Genomic DNA, 18,526 nt, shown 5'->3' with positions numbered 1-18,526 from the left:
GTATACTCTTCTATAGGTTTTTTGTGTGCTGAGCTCGAAACCGAAGTCAGAAAAATTCGATCACATCACATTTTTGAGATATTCCCGTTAGAAAATCGAAAATGCTGCTTTTTACCAGTTTTCAGGGTTATTTTTTAGCGTTTACTTATTTTTTTTAAATTGAATTTGTAACAGTCTCTAAAAGAATTAAGTTTTGTCTCTCTAAATCCGTTTAAATCTTTAAAATATCTATTTTCTTCCTCGAGAAATCATAACTTGAAATCAAAGTGTTTGGGGCATCTCATATTTATTTGCTTTTAATAGCAAATATCGAAAAGTTCTGTACCAATCGCTTTCAAATTTTGACACAATTCTTTTAGAAACTGTTACAAATTTAATTTAAAAAAAATAAGTAAACGCTAAAAAATAACTTTGAAAACTGGTAAAAATCGGCATTTTCGATTTTCAAACGGGAATATCTCCAAAACGTGATGTGATAGAATTTTTCTGACTTCGGATTCGAGCTCAGACTATAGAAAAGTATACCTTGGTTTCTGTTACAAAAACCTTGTTGACCAGTGTAATTAGCTCATGTCAAACAACTTGGATTATTTAAAATTTTGGTTTTTAAGTATTGCTAATTTCATTTAGAACTCAATAGATAGAATGTACCTGTCAATTTTCTGCTACAAAATTTCTGTGCAAGAAAAAGTCCATTTTTCAATGTTTTATATATTAAATTGTACGAAATAATTTTTTTTATAAAGCCTTAGAATGGTTAGATTTTGTTTCTTAAAAAAAATTTTCTTGCTCGCTAACGCTCGCAATTTATATCAACCAACTTATCACTCTTTGTACCTACAAAACTAGAGATGCCGCTGAATATTCGGCCATTTTTAAATTCGTTTACCGTAAGCACGGCTTTTTTAAACTTTTAACTACGAATTCCTCTCCTAAAAAATACTTAAAAAGGATATTGGCAAATTTTTTCGCTTCTACACAGTTCAAATGACTATTTGATTTAGCAGGATTTAGAATCGACTGCAGTTACATATAGTTGATACAAAGTATTGTGATTTCTAAAAAAAAAATTTTGTTTGGTCTGAGCTAACCATTCCCGAAATGAAATCCTAGCTACGGCTATGATTGGTTTTTTCACCATGATTTCTCCTTCGACTTTGTGTTCATACACAAACAGTTGCAAGCATCGACAAACTATACCAAGACTGGAAACTTTCTTACGTCTTACCCCCCAAAACCATTTTGTGTATAGTGTTGTCTGTGAATATATGTGAAAGCCACCACGTTGGTAAATGACGTTAACACGCACACATTTATAGATTCACGACATTCACCACACATCCAACATGAACACAACGATAGATTGACGACATTCACCACACCTCGCACCTTGTAGGCAAACGTCATTCGACCGCTCAGTTTCATATGACTAGTTGGCCGATCAAGTTTAAACATGTTACTCTGAAGATGAGCGTTTGCAATAATTTTACCATTAGATGAAATTATGCATTTGTTTTGATGAAAATTAACTGCGTGCCCTTTGTTGAGTATTTGACCAACAGAGATCAAATTTGCTGTCAATTGGGGTACATAGAAGACATCGGAAACTGTTATGCGTTTTATGTCAACATTTTCATCCAAAACATCGAAGCTAACATCACCCACTCCTTCAACCACACTTCTTTCACTGGTGACTCTTGTATGTTAAGAAATAAATCTTTTCGCATGCTCATGTGCATGCTCGCACCTGAATCGATAAACCAATCGCATACATTAAGTGCCGTTGCCACAAAACCAGTGCACAGGCCGACTTGAAATTTTGGTTTGACTTCTTTTTTGACCCTACATTCCGCTGCCCGATGACCATGGCGATTGCAATTAAAACACCTTAAACCTTTAGACAATGACTTCTTATGATGCTTAGAAAATAGTGCACCCTGCACAGCGGTTTTCCTGACATCTTGTAAAAGTTTTGTTTTTATTGCATCGCAGGTGATGCTTGTGCCACAGCTTTCTATGCCCATGATCATCGGCGCGTACTCTTCGGGCAAACCGGCTAGGATTAATGTGCCAACCCACTCATCGGTTATCGGCATCTCAATTTCCTTCAGCTTATGAGCTGTCGACACAATTTTGCTGACGTAGTCTTCAATGTTTTCACACGAATCAAGACGAGTTTGGATGAGTTGTCTGAGAAGACCAACTCGACGTGTGAGACCGGAATCTTGGAACTCCATCTTTAATTTGTCCCACACATCTTTAGAAAATTTGGCGTCTTCAATATGCACGTAATTTATTTTGTCGATGAGTAAAATAATTTTTGACTTGGCTTTTACGTCAAGTTTCGAGTCCATACCTGTGGCAGGATAAATTCCCTGCACTGTGTCCCACAGCTCCTCGTGTTGCAGGAAATTTTTTAGGGCGAACGCCCATGTATTATAATTCTCACGTCCGAGAAGTTTCTCGATTTGAAATGTCGACGCAGTTCTTAAGGCTGAGTTTTTATTTCAACAGATATTATATAATTCGACTGAATAAATCTAAATCTCTAACCAAAGTTTCTACTTCAGAGTTTATTTGTAATTTCATGTGTAATTTCAAAAGGTTTAGTTTCACTAGGAACAAACTACTTCTTTTACGTACAAATTTCACCACATAATTACGTACTTCCAGATTCGAAGTTTCAGTGATTATTCTGTAGCTAAAAAAGTACTGGCAAATGTACATCAGAAGCACTTCCAGATGTGCTTCGCCGATGTACTTTTGAAGTACATTTTTCTGTACTTTTAATGGAGGGGAAACTTATTTCATCTTGCATGCAAGAAAGAGATATCTGCTTCACGTATTCTTATATACAGAAAGTATATAACTGAGTTTTATCCCGAGCTCCTATCTTTTTTCAGTGGAAAAGAAGTACTTCTTTTACGTACATATTTCACCGGTTTTGTCTGTAGTTCTGCGTTTGCTGGGTAGTGTCGAAAGGAAGGTATTAAACGCATTGTACCTTTCACACGTATTCACAAATAGGAAAACAAGAGAAAAATAAGAGAGATGTATACCAATTATCTGAAATTAAATTTGCGGGTGTTTTAGGCAAGGGGGGTACGAGTCGGCTCTCTAGGTATTCCTTCCTCTATGAATGGAACGAGGCTATTAAAACAGTAGATGCCCTCACAAACGGGTTTGTGTTTTGAATATAATCATGATTTTGGTTTGTGTATGAACTTGATTGAGCTATCTGAGCTTAAATAGCTCATTATAGACACCCACCTTTCAATAAATTTGTACAGAAATAAAAATAAAGGTTCGTGTTTTGAATTTATTATTATTATTTTATGAATTAATTCGTCTAATGAGCACTTAAATTATTGTATTGAGCAAAACTCCACAGTTGAATGTGTTGGTGCCATTTAAATGGCACGGGAAAACTACCACATATAAGCACTGTGGAGTTTTTATCTCATTGCAGCTTGTAGGTTGGAAGAGAAAAACCAACCGAAGTCGCGTCTCTAGGTATTCCTTTCTCTATGGTACTCTAGTACTAGAATTAACACATGATCTTCTACTCGAGGAGATAGGAATGTGTAGTTGTTGTACTAGATTTCTACTCACGAGTAAACAACCACCTCCAATGAAACAGGGCTAATGATTTCTTAGCTTATTTTACGAACAAATTTTTTCAAATAAAATAATAATGAAATAATAACTGAAATGACATTTGACGCTAACGGAGATTGAATAAATAGAAATCCTTTTTTAAACTTGGCTTTATAACTAAAAGCACTTTTAAATTTAATGCTCAATGAGTTAACGATGTCAAACAGATTGGTTTATCCAAGATTTAAAAGGTATTTATTAATAAAATGTTCAAATAAACTCAAAAGAATTTGATTTTGCTCATAAAAAAATGATTAGAAGTCATTTACAGCTGCAAAAATGTGGTGTTTTAAATTATCTCAAAAATTCAAACCATCACAACAGAAAAACTGTTTGATGAATAATGTTTGATGAAACTTTGCAAATTAATTTAAGGTCTATTAAGCTTCAATAATAATTAAGCCTCAGCTTAATCTTATCATCCATAGTTATGAAATAGCGGCACATTTTCTAAAAAACTGTAAAAAGGCCTATTTTGATAGCTTTTCTAAATTGATATCAAATGTACGAAAACATTTTTTTTTAACAAAGCAAACTTAATTTCTTTGTAGAGAATTAAATGAAATTTTCAAATGTATCCTTAAATTTTCTGTGGAGTGATCCATTGTTGAGATATTAATAGTCAAAGTCAAAAGTATGGTTTTTGGTTCGAGGAATGATATTGTAGTCTAAAAAAAATCGTAGAATTTTGAAACAAAAATAATCTTGTAGCAAAATAAATAGCCTTTCTAAAAATTATTATCATTTCATCACAAAAAATGTAAAAACAAAAAAAAAATTGAAAATGTTGGTTTTTGAACAGTTCCAACGATTAACCTATTTTACCGTTACAAATAAAATATTTAGTCATTAAATCCTAAAACTAGAAAAATGTAGCTTTCACATGCTTTTTGATTTGTCATGATGCGATCATTTTTTACTGAGATACAGCTTATCGAAAATGCCAAAAAAAATCATAATTTTTTTTTGTTCCCTTAATTTTTTGTATTTAGAAGTTTGTATGGCATATAATTTCTTATTTGATGAAACAACAAATATATGACAGTCATTTGACAATTTTTTGTTTAAAATAGAGTTGTCTAGTTTTAACATTAGCAATCCTATTTTTTCATATTCTATGTCAACTTATCTATTATTTGAAAACAATTTTAACCTCTATCCTTCTGAGTTAAGAAACTCGACGGTCACCGCGAAGACTAAACGAGCTTTACAAGTTTGTGAGAAAAACTTGTTGTTTGCAAGAAAAAAATATGATTGGGGAAACGGTTATTCTACAAACTTGTGGTTTTCAAAAGTTAGTTGTAATTTTTTTTTTCAATAATTACTTCTTTGTACTTTGTGAAACAGAATTTCATTGTACAAATTTGTACTTGTTATCTACAAGTTACAAATTTGTGTTTGTAACTTGTAGTTGGTGAAATAGGGCCCTGTTTGTCGATGGCGATCTCACAAATAGACAATGAAAACTAACATCCTGAGAGAAAAAAACAGGGAATTCGGTGGCGAGTTTTAAAATTTATAAAGAGAGCGAAAACATTCAATAATTGTTGTAAGGTGGCGTCTATTCTGACGATCACACATTTGATCACTCTAGTATGTTAGTTAATTAGTATGTAAGTTAGTTGTAAGTGAAACTCGAATTAATAAAGAAGTATAAGAATTAAACATGGCGCAGCCGATAAAAAACCTACAGATGTAAAAATTACAGAAAGAAATATAATAAATTAAATAAATGACTCGGTTAGTAGATTTAATTCATAAACAAATGAAATGACCGAAGAAGAAACAAAAGAAATAAAAAAGGAAGACACTGAAAACCAAGATAATACAGAAGCTGTAATCCAAATTCAACACGTGACGGAAGAAATCAAGGACTTTAATAAATCTGAACCACTCTTACTAGAAGGCAACATGGCAAATAATTTCCAGACATTCTTAAGAGATTTTAAGAATTATTCTGCCGCGTCAACGCTGGGACAGGGTCATAGCGATGACACCCAGTCCTAAAACCCTGTCAACGCGCCCCAATGGCATTGACAGAGAGATTACACGGTCATCGAAAATAGTCAATGCGTTGACCCAAAAATGTGTGTTAACGCAATGACAGCAGTTTTCGTTGACAATCACACGACGTGACACTCTTGGGACAGATTGTGACGTCATTTTTACGTCAGAGAGTCAATGCGTTGACCGATTTCGTTGACCGTGTAATCATAGCTTAACAAGCTTGTGATAATGAACAAAAGTGATTACGATGAAAGAGTCAGTGATTCAATAAACTGGTAATTTCAAAATTTTAAAGAAAACACCACTACTGGGAATGATTCGAGAGTCCAAATCGTTAATAAAAAAAATAAATTCGGTTTTCGAAATTCAAAAATGGCGATTAAATATATCCAATCCAGAAGTACCGAAGCTGTTTCCACAACCAAAAGTTCATATCCGGGAAATAAAATGGTGTCGCATTGTATTGTGTCAAATATAAATTCACACTCCGTTAAAATATCTACATGGCTTGTAAATGATATCAAAAAATGTCCATTACAATGTTTTTCAGTTAAGAATACTTTCGATTTCGTGGAAAAAACTAAGAACATCTTAATTGAAGAAGACGAAATTATGATTTCAATCGATGTCGAAGCCCTGTTCCCAAGTATTCCTATCCCTGAAGCCATAACTGCCCTTCAAAAACATCTTGAAAAGTTTGAGATAGACGGAAACAAAATACATACATATTTAAAAACAGCTAAAGTATGTATGTCTCATGGTCCCTAGAATTTGGTTTCGTTATGTAGATGATGTTTTTGCGGTGATAAAAAGACGTGAAATTGATTTCGTATTAAATACCCTAAATTCAGAGTTCGATTCCATAAGTTTCACCTATGAATCTGAAGAAAACCAAAAGCTTAACTTATAAGACTTATAACCCTGTCAAGAAAAAACGGACGAATTTAATTTGCCATATACAGGAAACCAACAACAACAAACAGATACATCACTAACGACTCATACAGTCCGATTCAACATAAACTCGCTGCCTTTCATTCGATGGTAAATCGCCTATGTAAACTACCACTTTCAAATGCAAACTATGCCACCGAGTACGACCTATTAAAAGATATTGCTGCCACCAATTCAATGGATACAATCCATTTATTATCGATCAATTGATAAATAAACACAACAAAAAACTCAAAAAGTTAGAATTAACAACTCAATATAAACAAAATAAACAACTTCACAACACCATCAGAAGCACTTCCAGATGTGCTTCGCCGATGTACTTTTGAAGTACATTTTTCTGTACTTTTAATGGAGGGGAAACTTATTTCATCTTGCATGCAAGAAAGAGATAGCTGCTTCACGTATTCTTATATACAGAAAGTATATAACTGAGTTTTTTCCAGAGCTCCCATCTTTTTTCAGTGGAAAAGAAGTACTTCTTTTACGTACATATTTCACCGGTTTTTTCTGTAGTTCTGCGTTTGCTGGGTACTGTCGAAAGGAAGGTATTAAACGCATTGTACCTTTCACACGTATTCACAAATAGGAAAACAAGAGAAAAATAAGAGAGATGTATACCAATTATCTGAAATTAAATTTGCGGGTGTTTTAGGCAAGGGGGGTACGAGTCGGCTCTCTAGGTATTCCTTCCTCTATGAATGGAACGGGGCTATTAAAACAGTAGATGCCCTCACAAACGGGTTTGTGTTTTGAATATAATCATGATTTTGGTTTGTGTATGAACTTGATTGAGCTATCTGACATTGTATATATATTCCTATAGTACTCTCATTGTATATATATTTCTATATATATAAATATATATACAATGGTACTCTTATGAAGTAGAATTTTCTGTTTTGCGTCGTCACCGCTCGGATCGCTAGTTTATCTTATATTTGAACCCTATGCAGAAAATTTAAATTTAATCTTTAAAGTATTTTCTTTGATTGATAGTACTATAGAAATATATATACAATGATCTCCCTTCAAGCAAGAAAACGGAGTTCAGAAAAGACACTCCGACCTCCGACCGAGCAAAACGGAGTTGCACTCACACACTTGCAACTTTTTGTGTATGAACACAAAGTCGAAGGAGAAATCGTGGTGAAAAAACCAATAAATATAAAATCGGCTCGGTGGTGATTATAATTTCCATACTAATTTGAGCCGCCTTCGGACCCGTTTCTGAGCCGAAGTCGGACTCAGCTCCGCCTGAGGCGGAGCGGGTTCGGACAGAGGTCGGACCTGTTTGCTTGAATATATGTGAAAGCCACCATGTTGGTAAATGACGTTAACACGCACACATTTATAGATTCACGACATTCACCACACATCGGACACGAATAAAACGATAGGTTGTACGACATTCAACACACCTCGCAGCTTGTAGGCAAACGTCGTCAGTTGACCGCCGAGTTTCCAGTCTTGGTATTTTTTGTTTATGTTTGGGTGTTTACCCCCCCCCACAATTTTTTTTCAGAAAATCAAAAGATACCTATATTATAAACATATTGTAACAATGAATTACAGAACTACTTTTAAGATAAAAGTCTGAACAAACTACCTACTATTGCAAAGGTAGAAATATGAACGGACCTTAAGTAATTAAGAAACTACCCTCTGAACACATCCCATAATATCCCTCTAGACTGGAAGTATGAAGCGCCCCTCCTGGAAAGGAAGTTTCGAGAAGCAAAGACGAGAACCTTCGAAGACATTCTCGAATCTCGAAATTCCGGTATAAAAGGGCAGCGTAGACACGGACCGGAGACAGTTTAATCTTGAAAGCGAAAGAGTACAGTACAAAGTACAATGTAGTAAATAAAAAGATTTAAAAGTGTATTTGTTTGAGCGAATAATAAAAGTTAATTGAGTTGAAATAAAGTGTGTTCTTATTTGAACGGAAATATGAGTGGAAATTAAATAAGTTTTATTGTGAACCCGGAATAAAACATTACATTGGTGTCAGAAAAGTGGAATAAAACTTATTTATTTGTGCGAATCAGATAATTTCGCGAATAAAATAAAAAGTGCGCGTGTGTTTTAACAATAAACAAAGTGTAAAACATTTTGAAATAAGTAAAAGTGCTCGCGTTTCAAAAAGTTAAAATGGGTAAAACATTAAATCAGTTAAGTTTGACTGAGCTTAAAGCGGAATTAACTAAGCGAGGATCGAAAAATGACCTCATTATTCGTCTGCAGGATTATTTAACCCAGAAGAACGAAAATTTGGATACATTTCAATTCGAAGTTGAAATGACAGAAAAACAAGTAAGTACTAGTTCCGATATGTCGGCCATGGTGGCTGTTCTCCTTGCCAAATTGGAAGAACAACGTAATGAACAGAAGGATGAACAGAAAAATCTTCTTGAACAAATTGAGAACAAAGAGTGAACAACAGAATCTTCTCGAAAAAATGGAGAAACATCTAGAAGAACATCGTGATGAGCAAAAGAACCTTCTAGAAGAACAAAAGAATATTTAAGAGGTAAAGCTTGCTGATTTCGAGAAGAAGAACACTGCTCTTGACGAGCGTGTCGAAGAAAACAAAGAAAAGCTGTTGGCAATGGACACAAAGTTCGAAGAGAAATTCCAAGACATTGCTAAAGAGTTGGACAAGGTTCGAAAAATTAAGGTGCGAGAAAGTTCTGGTGAGTATTTAAAGAAGAAAGAAATGCATCCACCAACCTTTGATGGACAAAGTTCTTGGTCGCTCTACAAGAAACAGTTTGAGGCAGCTGCCACAACAAATGGCTGGGATGACGAAGACAAATGTATAGCGCTGACTCTTGCTCTTAGAGGTCCTGCTGCTGAGTTGTTACAAACTTTACCACCAGAAAAGAATGGTAACTTTAACGCTCTTGTCCAGGTTATTGAAAAACGCTTTGGAGATGGCCATATGCAGGAGGTCTTCCGCGTCCAACTCAATACAAGAGTCCAGAAAAGAGGAGAAATTCTGCAACAACTCCAAGCTGATATTGAAAGGTTAGCTCATCTGGCATATCCGACAGCAGGAGACGACATTATCAATCAGTTTGCGACAGAAGCCTTTGTTCGTGCTGTATCTGACATAAATCTTCAGCGAGCTATACGAACAGCTGGAAAACGTTCCCTTCCTGAAGCATTAGCGTTCTCACTAACTATGGAAGCAGCAGAACAGGCTTCTCAAGGCGTTCATCGGGTAAGAGAAGTTACAGTCGAGGAATGCTCTTGTCAAAAACTCGCATTCCAAAGAAACCAACGAGACGGAGCTGCTCGATGCTGGAACTGTAACAAGACAGGACATCTCCAGCGGCAGTGCAGATTGCCACCAAAAAGAACTGCTTGCACACACTGTGGAAACAGGAATATTGCCCAACAACAGCTAAGCGATATAACTAACACTCATCCTCAGCTTGATTCCCATTCGAAACGAGTAAGAACCAACTTCGAGGGGCAGAAACTGGTTTCTGGTATCGATGGCCAAAGAACCATAATTCAAGTCTCACAGACTAAACGAAACAACAAAAGTCTGACAGTGGATGCAATCATAAACAGCAAACAACACGTGGCTACAATTGACACCGGTGCCACCGCCTCTATTGTACGAAGACACTTGGTAAAGATGACATGGCTACATAACACCAACAGCTACCGTCTGAAGACCGCCACAGGAGAAGCAGCAAGAGTGTACGGAGAAGTTCGTCTTGAGATCCTGTTGGGGGGATTCCAATATAAATCCCAGGGTCAAATAATAATAAGCTGTAATATAAAATCTTTGCAGTACCAAGAGAAATAAAAAAACACAATAACCAGTTTTTTACCTTTTGAATTATTATTTAATAAATGTCTTTATTCTTCAAATATAAATTAAGAACTAACTTACAAAAGCAATTAAAATAATAACTTAGCTAAGTCAAAGCGACTATCACGGTGGTGAATACACAAACTTAGTTTGCGGAGAGGTGAATAACAAAAATAGAGAGTTTACAGATTACTCAACTTCAGGTGTGTTTTTTATTACCACCGGTCTTAACTGGACAAAAAAAACGCAGTCGGGGCTAAGCAATTTACATGTTAAATGGAACAACACTTTAGCCCCTTGGGCTTAGTTGTTTAGCCCGGAGAATTCTCTGGGCTTAACTTTTTCAACAGATTTAAATCTGTGCTACCAAATTAACTTGTTCGTAAGTTGTTTAGAATTTGTTTAAAAACATCAAAACTGATGTTTGGAATGACAATTATTATTTTAAATATTTATTTAACTTTTTTTTTTTCAAAAACAAACAAGAAACCCCAAACATTTAGTATGCAGTGCTGCCAATTTTTCTCGCTAAGCCCCGAGGCGTTTTTTATAACCAGTTAAGACCGGTGGTAATAAAAAACACACCTTTCATTAAAAACATATGGTAACTTAATTAGCGTTACGTAAAGAACAAAATGCCTAAAAGTATGCTTTACATTTGTAAGCATTATTTGAATTTGAATACAAATTATTTGAATTTAATAAAACTGACGTCAACATTCCGGCCTCCCTTTGCAGAAATGCAAAGAGTAAATCCATGTATCCGAAATGCTGATAGTAAGTCCATCGGTGGAGGTATTTTGTTATGGAAGCGCCTCGATTCGCTACCCAGGAAAAAAAATAAAGTTAGTAAATCCAACGTCGAGGGTTGTTTAAAGAGTGCCCTTACTCACTCAGACATGTTAATAGGAATGTTTAAATTCAATTTAAATAAGTTAATTTAAAGGTTTAAATTCATAAGGTTTAAATTCATAAGATTTAAATTTGTAAAATAAAAATTTAAAAGGTTTAAATTTATAAGATTAAAATTGATAAGCTTAATATTTATAAGGTTAAAATTCATAAGGTGCTGTGCATTCAGCAATATAAAAGTATTTATAAAAAATATGAAATCTCAAAAACTTAATAAATATCAATAATTATATATTATTCTTTTTTCTTTGTATTGCATGATAGACCTAAAACAATTCTTGATCGGTGGGCAAAAGACACAATTTCACTACTGGTCGTAGAATATCTCCTTGTTGAGTTTTAAGTGTTACAACGCGTACCTTTCCATCGTTCCCTGGGTGAACAGCCACAACTTTTCCAAGACGCCATTAAGTGGGTGGCAAATTTTCATTGCGAACAACCCCAATGTCTCCAATTTCAACATTACGTTTAGGAAATTTCCACTTTGTTCTTCGCTGAAGATCAGTTAAATATTCTTCCTTCCATCGCTTAGAAAAGGAGTGTAAAATTTGTTGAACTCTTTGCCAACTCTTTAGGGTGGTACTTTCACCAATTTGTCTTTCAGGTAAGGAAAGCAAAGGTGAACCTTTTAAGAAATGACCTGGTGTTAAGGGTAAAGATTCGAAAGGATTTTCACTTATTGGAGAAATAGGGCGGGAATTCATACAAGACTCAATTTTGACGAGCAATGTAGAGAACTCTTCAAAAGTTAGCTTGGAGTTTCCAACAACTTTCTTAAAATGAGTTTTAAAGGACTTTGTTCCGGCCTCCCAAAGGCCACCCATATGAGGAGAACCTGGTGGGATAAAGTTCCATTTCAAATTCCTAGGCAAGTACGTTTTTTCAGCTTCCGAGGTTGAGTCTGCCAAAGCCTTTCGAAGCTCATTAGTGAGGACTTTATTAGCAGCGACGAAATTAGTACCATTATCGGAAAATAGTTGTTGGGGCACACCCCTTCGTCCTACAAATCTATCGAGAGCTGCCAAAAACGAGTCAGTGGAGAGACTTCCAACTGCTTCTAAATGTACAGCTTTTGTACAGAGGCAAATAAAGAGACAAGCATAACCTTTTATAGCTTGATAGAACCGACCCTTCTGAACCTTTAGTTCAAAGGGGCCAGCGAAATCCAAACCTACGTGGGTGAACGGAAACGAATAGTTTACCCTTTCTGGTGGGAGTGTTCCCATCAACTGGGTTTGAAGATCCTTTTTGTGCAAAACACAAACCATGCAACGATTTACACAGAATTTTATTAAGTTTTTTAATTTTGGTATCCAAAACTCTTTTCGCATTAAGTATAAAACTTGCTGGTTCCCTCCATGTAAGGAAATTTTATGGACAAATCCAACCAACAATTTTGATAATGGACATGCATATGGCAAAATAATGGGGAATTTTTCGTTATAACTCAAATTTGCATTTGTTAAACGACCGTTTACTCTAATTATAAAGTCAGAGTCTAGGGAAGGGTTAAGAGTCAAAATTGAACTATTTTTACTCAATGGTTTTGAGTTATAAAGAGCTTTGAACTCTTCACTAAAATAGAGGCGTTGTGCTAGTATAACTAGGCGGGTTTTAACAAAAACTATTTCATGATTTCTTAAATTTTTAGAAAAGTATCTATAGGGATAGAACCTTTTTCTTTTGGGAGAAGCGAGATTGATAAATCTAAAGCAATAGGCTATTACTTTTACAGCGCGAGCATAACACGAAAATCTTTTCAAAATATCATGACTGAAATTTTGATGCACACGAAGCTTTTTATTTGTTTTATTTCAAGATTCCAATCGGAGCCCTCTTGAATTTTTGTTACTGGCCAAGTTTCCTTTGAAAACTTTAACCAACTTGGACCGTGCCACCATTGGGTATTATTTATTAAGTTTTGAGGCATAACACCTCGAGAAGCTACGTCAGCTGGATTTTGTTCTGAAGGAACATGTTTCCAAAGGCTACCTGGAGGACTTTCAGTTTGTACTTTAGACACCCGGTTTCGGACAAAGGTTTCAAGCCGAGATGGACAGTCACGAAGCCAATAAAGTACAATCATCGAGTCCGTCCAAAGGTAGACAGGACAGTTTTTAAGGCGTAGACTGCTTTGTACAGCGTTTACTAACTTGGTTAGCAAAAGAGCTCCACAAAGCTCTAGTCGAGGTATCGAAATAGCTTTCAGGGGAGCTACTTTCGTTTTTGAGGTAAGAAGGTAACTAAAAACGTTTCCAGATGAATCTGAAATCCTTGAGTAAACGGTGGCAGCGTACGCACTGAGAGATGCGTCACAAAAGCCGTGTATTTCTACACACATATCTGGGGTATAATTAATCCATCTTTGGATTTTAATATCTTTTATAATTGGAAAAGATTTCACAAATTCTTTCCAAGTTTCTACACGATTGGGTTTTATGGGCCCATCCCACTCTGTTTTGTCTTTCCAGACATCTTGCATCAATATTTTTAATAAAATTGTTGTTGGTGCTAGCCAACCGATAGGGTCATATATTTTTGAAATATTTGAAAACAATTCACGTTTTGTCATAACAGAATCTGGTAGAGGAAATAGTTCACAACGAATATAAAATGAATCTTCCCTCGCATTCCACCCAACGCCCAGAACTTTCGAATGTGAAGACTCTTCGAACATAAGAAAGTGTTGATCTAAAACATCCCCCCTAGGGATGTTTTCCAACAAGCGAGGGTGGTTAGCGGTCCATTTCTTCAAACTAAATCCGCCAGTCAAAAGAAGTGCTTTCAATTCTTCCTGAATCTTGAAGACTAGATCCAGACTGAAACCTCCAGAGAAAACATCATCAACGTAAAAATCCGAAAGCACCACTTCTTTTGCTAAGGGATATTTATTTTCTTCGTCCAAAGCAAGCTGGTGCAACGTTCGGATTGCTAAGTATGGAGCACAGTTAACTCCAAAAGTAACTCGGTTGATTTCAAAATCAGCCAAATCTGATTCTGACTCAAAAGATCGACAGATAATCCTTTGGAATTTTCGATGACTCGGGTGAACATATATTTGGCGATACATCTTTTCAATATCGCTATTGAAAACATATGGATATAATCGCCATCTTAACAAAATAGTTTGCAAATCGTTTTGCAAAGCAGGGCCACTGTAAAGAATGTCGTTAAGACTTATTTCTTTGTGTGTAGATGCACTTGCATTGAACACAACTCTTACCTTTGTCGAAGCGCTATCTGGTTTTACCACAGCGTGATGCGGTAGGTAAAAGTGCGGACTGGAAAGGTTCAAACTACATGGTGGCACAAAGGACATGTGTTTTAACGAAACATATTCCTTTAGAACTTTGTTGTATTCTTCTTTCAGACACATATCGTTAAGAAGACGTTTCTCTTGTCGCAGATACTGAGAAACTGCACTATTTCTGGAAAGACCCAAATCTAAAACGTTAAAGTTGGGCTTGAATGGAAGTTTCACTATATAACGACCATCTCTATTTCGAGTTGTGGTATCCACATACAATTTTTCACAAAATTTATCTTCATCAGATAAGGGTTTGACATATGGAACCTCTTCGAGTTCCCAAAACCTTTGAACTTGTTTTAGAAGCAAAAGTCTAATAAAAAATGTATTAAGGGTTGTTTTGTTTGGGTTTTCATTACATGGGCCTGAAATAATCCACCCAAAAACCGTATTTTGTGCAATTGGAGAAAGGTCTTTTTCTCTCTTTATACCTTCACATAAAATAAGAGGGTAAATATCTGCTCCTATCAACATATCTATAGAAGCGGGTTTATCAAAATTAGGATCTGCCAATCGCAATCTTTTGAGCTCAACCAAGTTTGATGCGTCAACAGTCTGCGATGGCAAATTACCTGTCAGCTTTTTCAAAACAACAGCTGCAATGGGAATGTGTACATCAGGGTTGATGCGAGATTCGAGAGTGAGAGGACACATACTCGTTGAAAATTCACTTTGAACTTCTCCAATGCCACAAATAGACGCATTGGTTGAACGGGTGAAAAGCTTAAATCGGTTCACTACAGATTGCAAAATGTATGTAGCTTCAGAACCAGGGTCGATCAAAGCTCTCAGGAGAAATGTTTGGTTATGAGCAGTAATTTTAACCAAAGCTGTTGCTAACAAAATATTCCTTTTCTGGTTTACCAGAAAACTTTGAAGAGTTGAAGAATCAGATGAAACATCTTTTCCTGAACTAATGGATGGTTGTTGCTGAGTAATAGAAGTGGACTGTATGGGAATGGTACTTAAAGAAGTGTTGGGTTGCCAATAAGATCTTGTATCGGGAGGGGTGGGTTTTTGTGAAGTAAAGTGCAGTAAACTATGGTGTCGTTTACCACATTTGTCACAGGACACTTTACTTTTACATTCGTATACCGAATGTGTGAGCGCAAGACAGTTGTAGCAGTACTTTTGGGATTGAGCTAGCTTACGTCGAGATGTGACATCCATGTCTGAAAATTTCTTACATAAACGCAAGGGATGATTACTGTTGCATATTTTACAACAAAAACTCTTTTCTGCGGAATGAAATGAGTTAACTTTCTTAAAATTGGAATTTGAATTTGAAATGTGATTAGCCTTCTTACGGGAGCATTGCGTTACTTCTTCCACAGATTCAAGAATTTTATATCTGGAAGCGAGAAAATCCTCCAAGGATTGCCAGGTTGGAACTTCTGTTTCTGTTTTCAAACTTTGTTCAAAAAGGAACAAAGTATTTTCAGGTATCTTTTGCGAAACAAGAAAAACTAAAATCGGATCCCAATTTTCAGTCTTAACGCTAAGACTTGAAAGAATCCCTAAGCAATCGCGCACGGTTCTATGTAATTTTCTTAAGGCAGATCCACTTTCAATAGTAATCGATGGAATTGAAAAAAGTATTTTAAGTTGAGTATTAATTAAGATCCTTTTATTTTCATACTGGGATTTTAAAGCTTCCCACGCAAGAGTAAAATTATCTGCAGTGAGTGAAAATTTGTCGACAATATCATGAGCTTCCTTTTTGGTTTTTAAGCGTAGATGGTATAGTTTTTCTACATCACTTAAACGGGGATGGTTTGCATAAATAGATGTGAACATGTCACGAAATGTAGGCCAAGATTTGTAATCACCCTCAAAACATTCAACGTCGCAAGGTGGAACTTTAATTCCAAAATCTTGTTTAGTGGACTCAGATATTTGAGAATGTTTTAAATCTTCTTTAATTTCGGTTTCCTTATTTTTACTACTTGTACCCATCTCAATTTTATCTATAATACTACCTACTGTACTGAAATAATTTAGTGATACTGAATTGTATTTTGCTTTTATCCTCATTATTTAAACATATTGCATACACTGTGCGAAAGTTATCCCATAAATCCTCGAATTCTTTTTTCCAAACCTTGAACATACCACAAGTCATAGTATCTTTATTTGGTACATCACGAAAACTTTCAATTGTTTCGTTAATTTGCTTAACGCTCAGAAAAAAATCTTTAGATGCAGCCATTTTCAAAAAAAAAACGATAAAAAAAGAAAATTAATTTTTTCTCAAACGAAGAAAAAAGGTGCACAAATTGCAATAATCTTCCAAAACAAATAGAAATAATTAAATTTCTGAACAAATTTTACTTTAAAAAACCAAAAAAATTCTTTTAAAATAGAAGAACCGAAAATTATCTCAAAAAATAAATTGTTGTTCACCAAGAAAATTCCAGAAAATCAATTCAAATAAAGATTAGATAACCCTTAAAAGGATTTAAAAAACACCGTAAGAAAACTGTACTATATCACGAGATTAATAATAAACCGTAGGGGAACTGTACTTTATCACGAGACTAAAAAGAAACCGTAGGGAAACTGTACTCAAACCTTTCGATCAAAAACTGTATCAAATATACCCACATGAAAATATTTTATATCACTTTAATCAAATTTTTCATTAAATAAGTTTTTAAATAAAATGTCTTTAATTTAATTTGCATAAGCCAATAAAATTAATAAACCAATAAAATGGATAAACTAATAAAATTATATTAATCACGTCAAAAATAATTATTTTATATAATTATAATTATATACCAAATAAATGTGTAAAATAATCACCTAATTTTAATGCACAGCACCTACCTTGGGTAAAGGGATATAGGATTTCCAATAGGAGTGCACAATTTGCATAAAAAGTCTTTCTCACAAGAGTCCAAAAGATTCCAATGATCAAGATTCGCACAATTCAATTTTGTCCAAAAAAAATAACTCAAAGGGATATGAGTTGGGTTCACAAAATTAATTGCTGTCCATAAATCAGCATCCGGCTCGAAGGACCAAAAAAATGTTGGGGGGATTCCAATATAAATCCCAGGGTCAAATAATAATAAGCTGTAATATAAAATCTTTGCAGTACCAAGAGAAATAAAAAAACACAATAACCTGTTTTTTACCTTTTGAACTATTATTTAATAAATGTCTTTATTCTTCAAATATAAATTAAGAACTAACTTACAAAAGCAATTAAAATAATAACTTAGCTAAGTCAAAGCGACTATCACGGTGGTGAATACACAAACTTAGTTTGCGGAGAGATGAATAACAAAAATAGAGAGTTTACAGATTACTCAACTTCATTAAAAACATATGGTAACTTAATTAGCATTACGTAAAGAACAAAATGCCTAAAAGTATGCTTTACATTTGTAAGCATTATTTGAATTTTGAATACAAATTATTTGAATTTAATAAAACTGACGTCAACAGATCCGTTTGGCAGAACTAAAGTTTTCCCATGTGTTTTTGGTGGCAGATATATGTGATGAGTGCATCATTGGAATCGACTTCATGAAGGAGCATGGAATCATCTTGGATATCGGTTATCAAGTCCTGAAATACAGAAACGTAGAGATTCCAATGGTCTTTGGCAACGAAAACTCAACAACAATTAGAACTGTCATCAAAGAAGACATGTGCCTGCCTCCTTCTTCAGAAGTTTTTGTGTGGACGAAACTAAAGGGGAATATTGGAAGCCATCGATACCTCATGGTTGAGCCAGAAGTTGAACAAAGTTCCCAAAACATCATCATCGGGAAGACTCTTGTGGCACCAAAGAACAACATGGTACCTGTACGGATACTTAACATCAAACCGTACCCAATCAAGCTTAAGAA

The 18,526-nt window shown here is 35.0% G+C and overlaps 2 protein-coding genes across 2 annotated transcripts; both read right to left on the bottom strand.

The window, feature by feature from the left end:
• Positions 1 to 11,766: 11,766 nt before the first annotated feature.
• On the bottom strand, positions 11,767 to 12,627 carry LOC129906603 (uncharacterized). The gene has a single exon (XM_055982416.1). The coding sequence runs from the start codon at positions 12,625 to 12,627 to the stop codon at positions 11,767 to 11,769; it is 861 nt and encodes a 286-aa protein (XP_055838391.1).
• Positions 12,628 to 13,116: 489 nt separating this feature from the next.
• Positions 13,117 to 16,817, bottom strand: LOC129907285 (uncharacterized). Its single transcript, XM_055983401.1, has one exon. The coding sequence runs from the start codon at positions 16,698 to 16,700 to the stop codon at positions 13,119 to 13,121; it is 3,582 nt and encodes a 1,193-aa protein (XP_055839376.1). The 5' UTR covers positions 16,701 to 16,817; the 3' UTR covers positions 13,117 to 13,118.
• Positions 16,818 to 18,526: the final 1,709 nt, after the last annotated feature.

Source organism: Episyrphus balteatus, chromosome 1 (assembly GCF_945859705.1).
Source record: "Episyrphus balteatus chromosome 1, idEpiBalt1.1, whole genome shotgun sequence".
NCBI classification, from domain to species: domain Eukaryota; kingdom Metazoa; phylum Arthropoda; class Insecta; order Diptera; family Syrphidae; genus Episyrphus; species Episyrphus balteatus.
Note: the sequence above shows the minus strand (reverse complement) of the source record. Positions and strands in the feature narration are given on the sequence as shown.

Coding starts and splice junctions, on each gene's coding strand:
- LOC129906603 (XM_055982416.1), bottom strand. CDS start 12,627: ATGGTTTGTGTTTTGCACAAAAAGGATCTTCAAACCCAGTTGATGGGA.
- LOC129907285 (XM_055983401.1), bottom strand. CDS start 16,700: ATGAGGATAAAAGCAAAATACAATTCAGTATCACTAAATTATTTCAGT.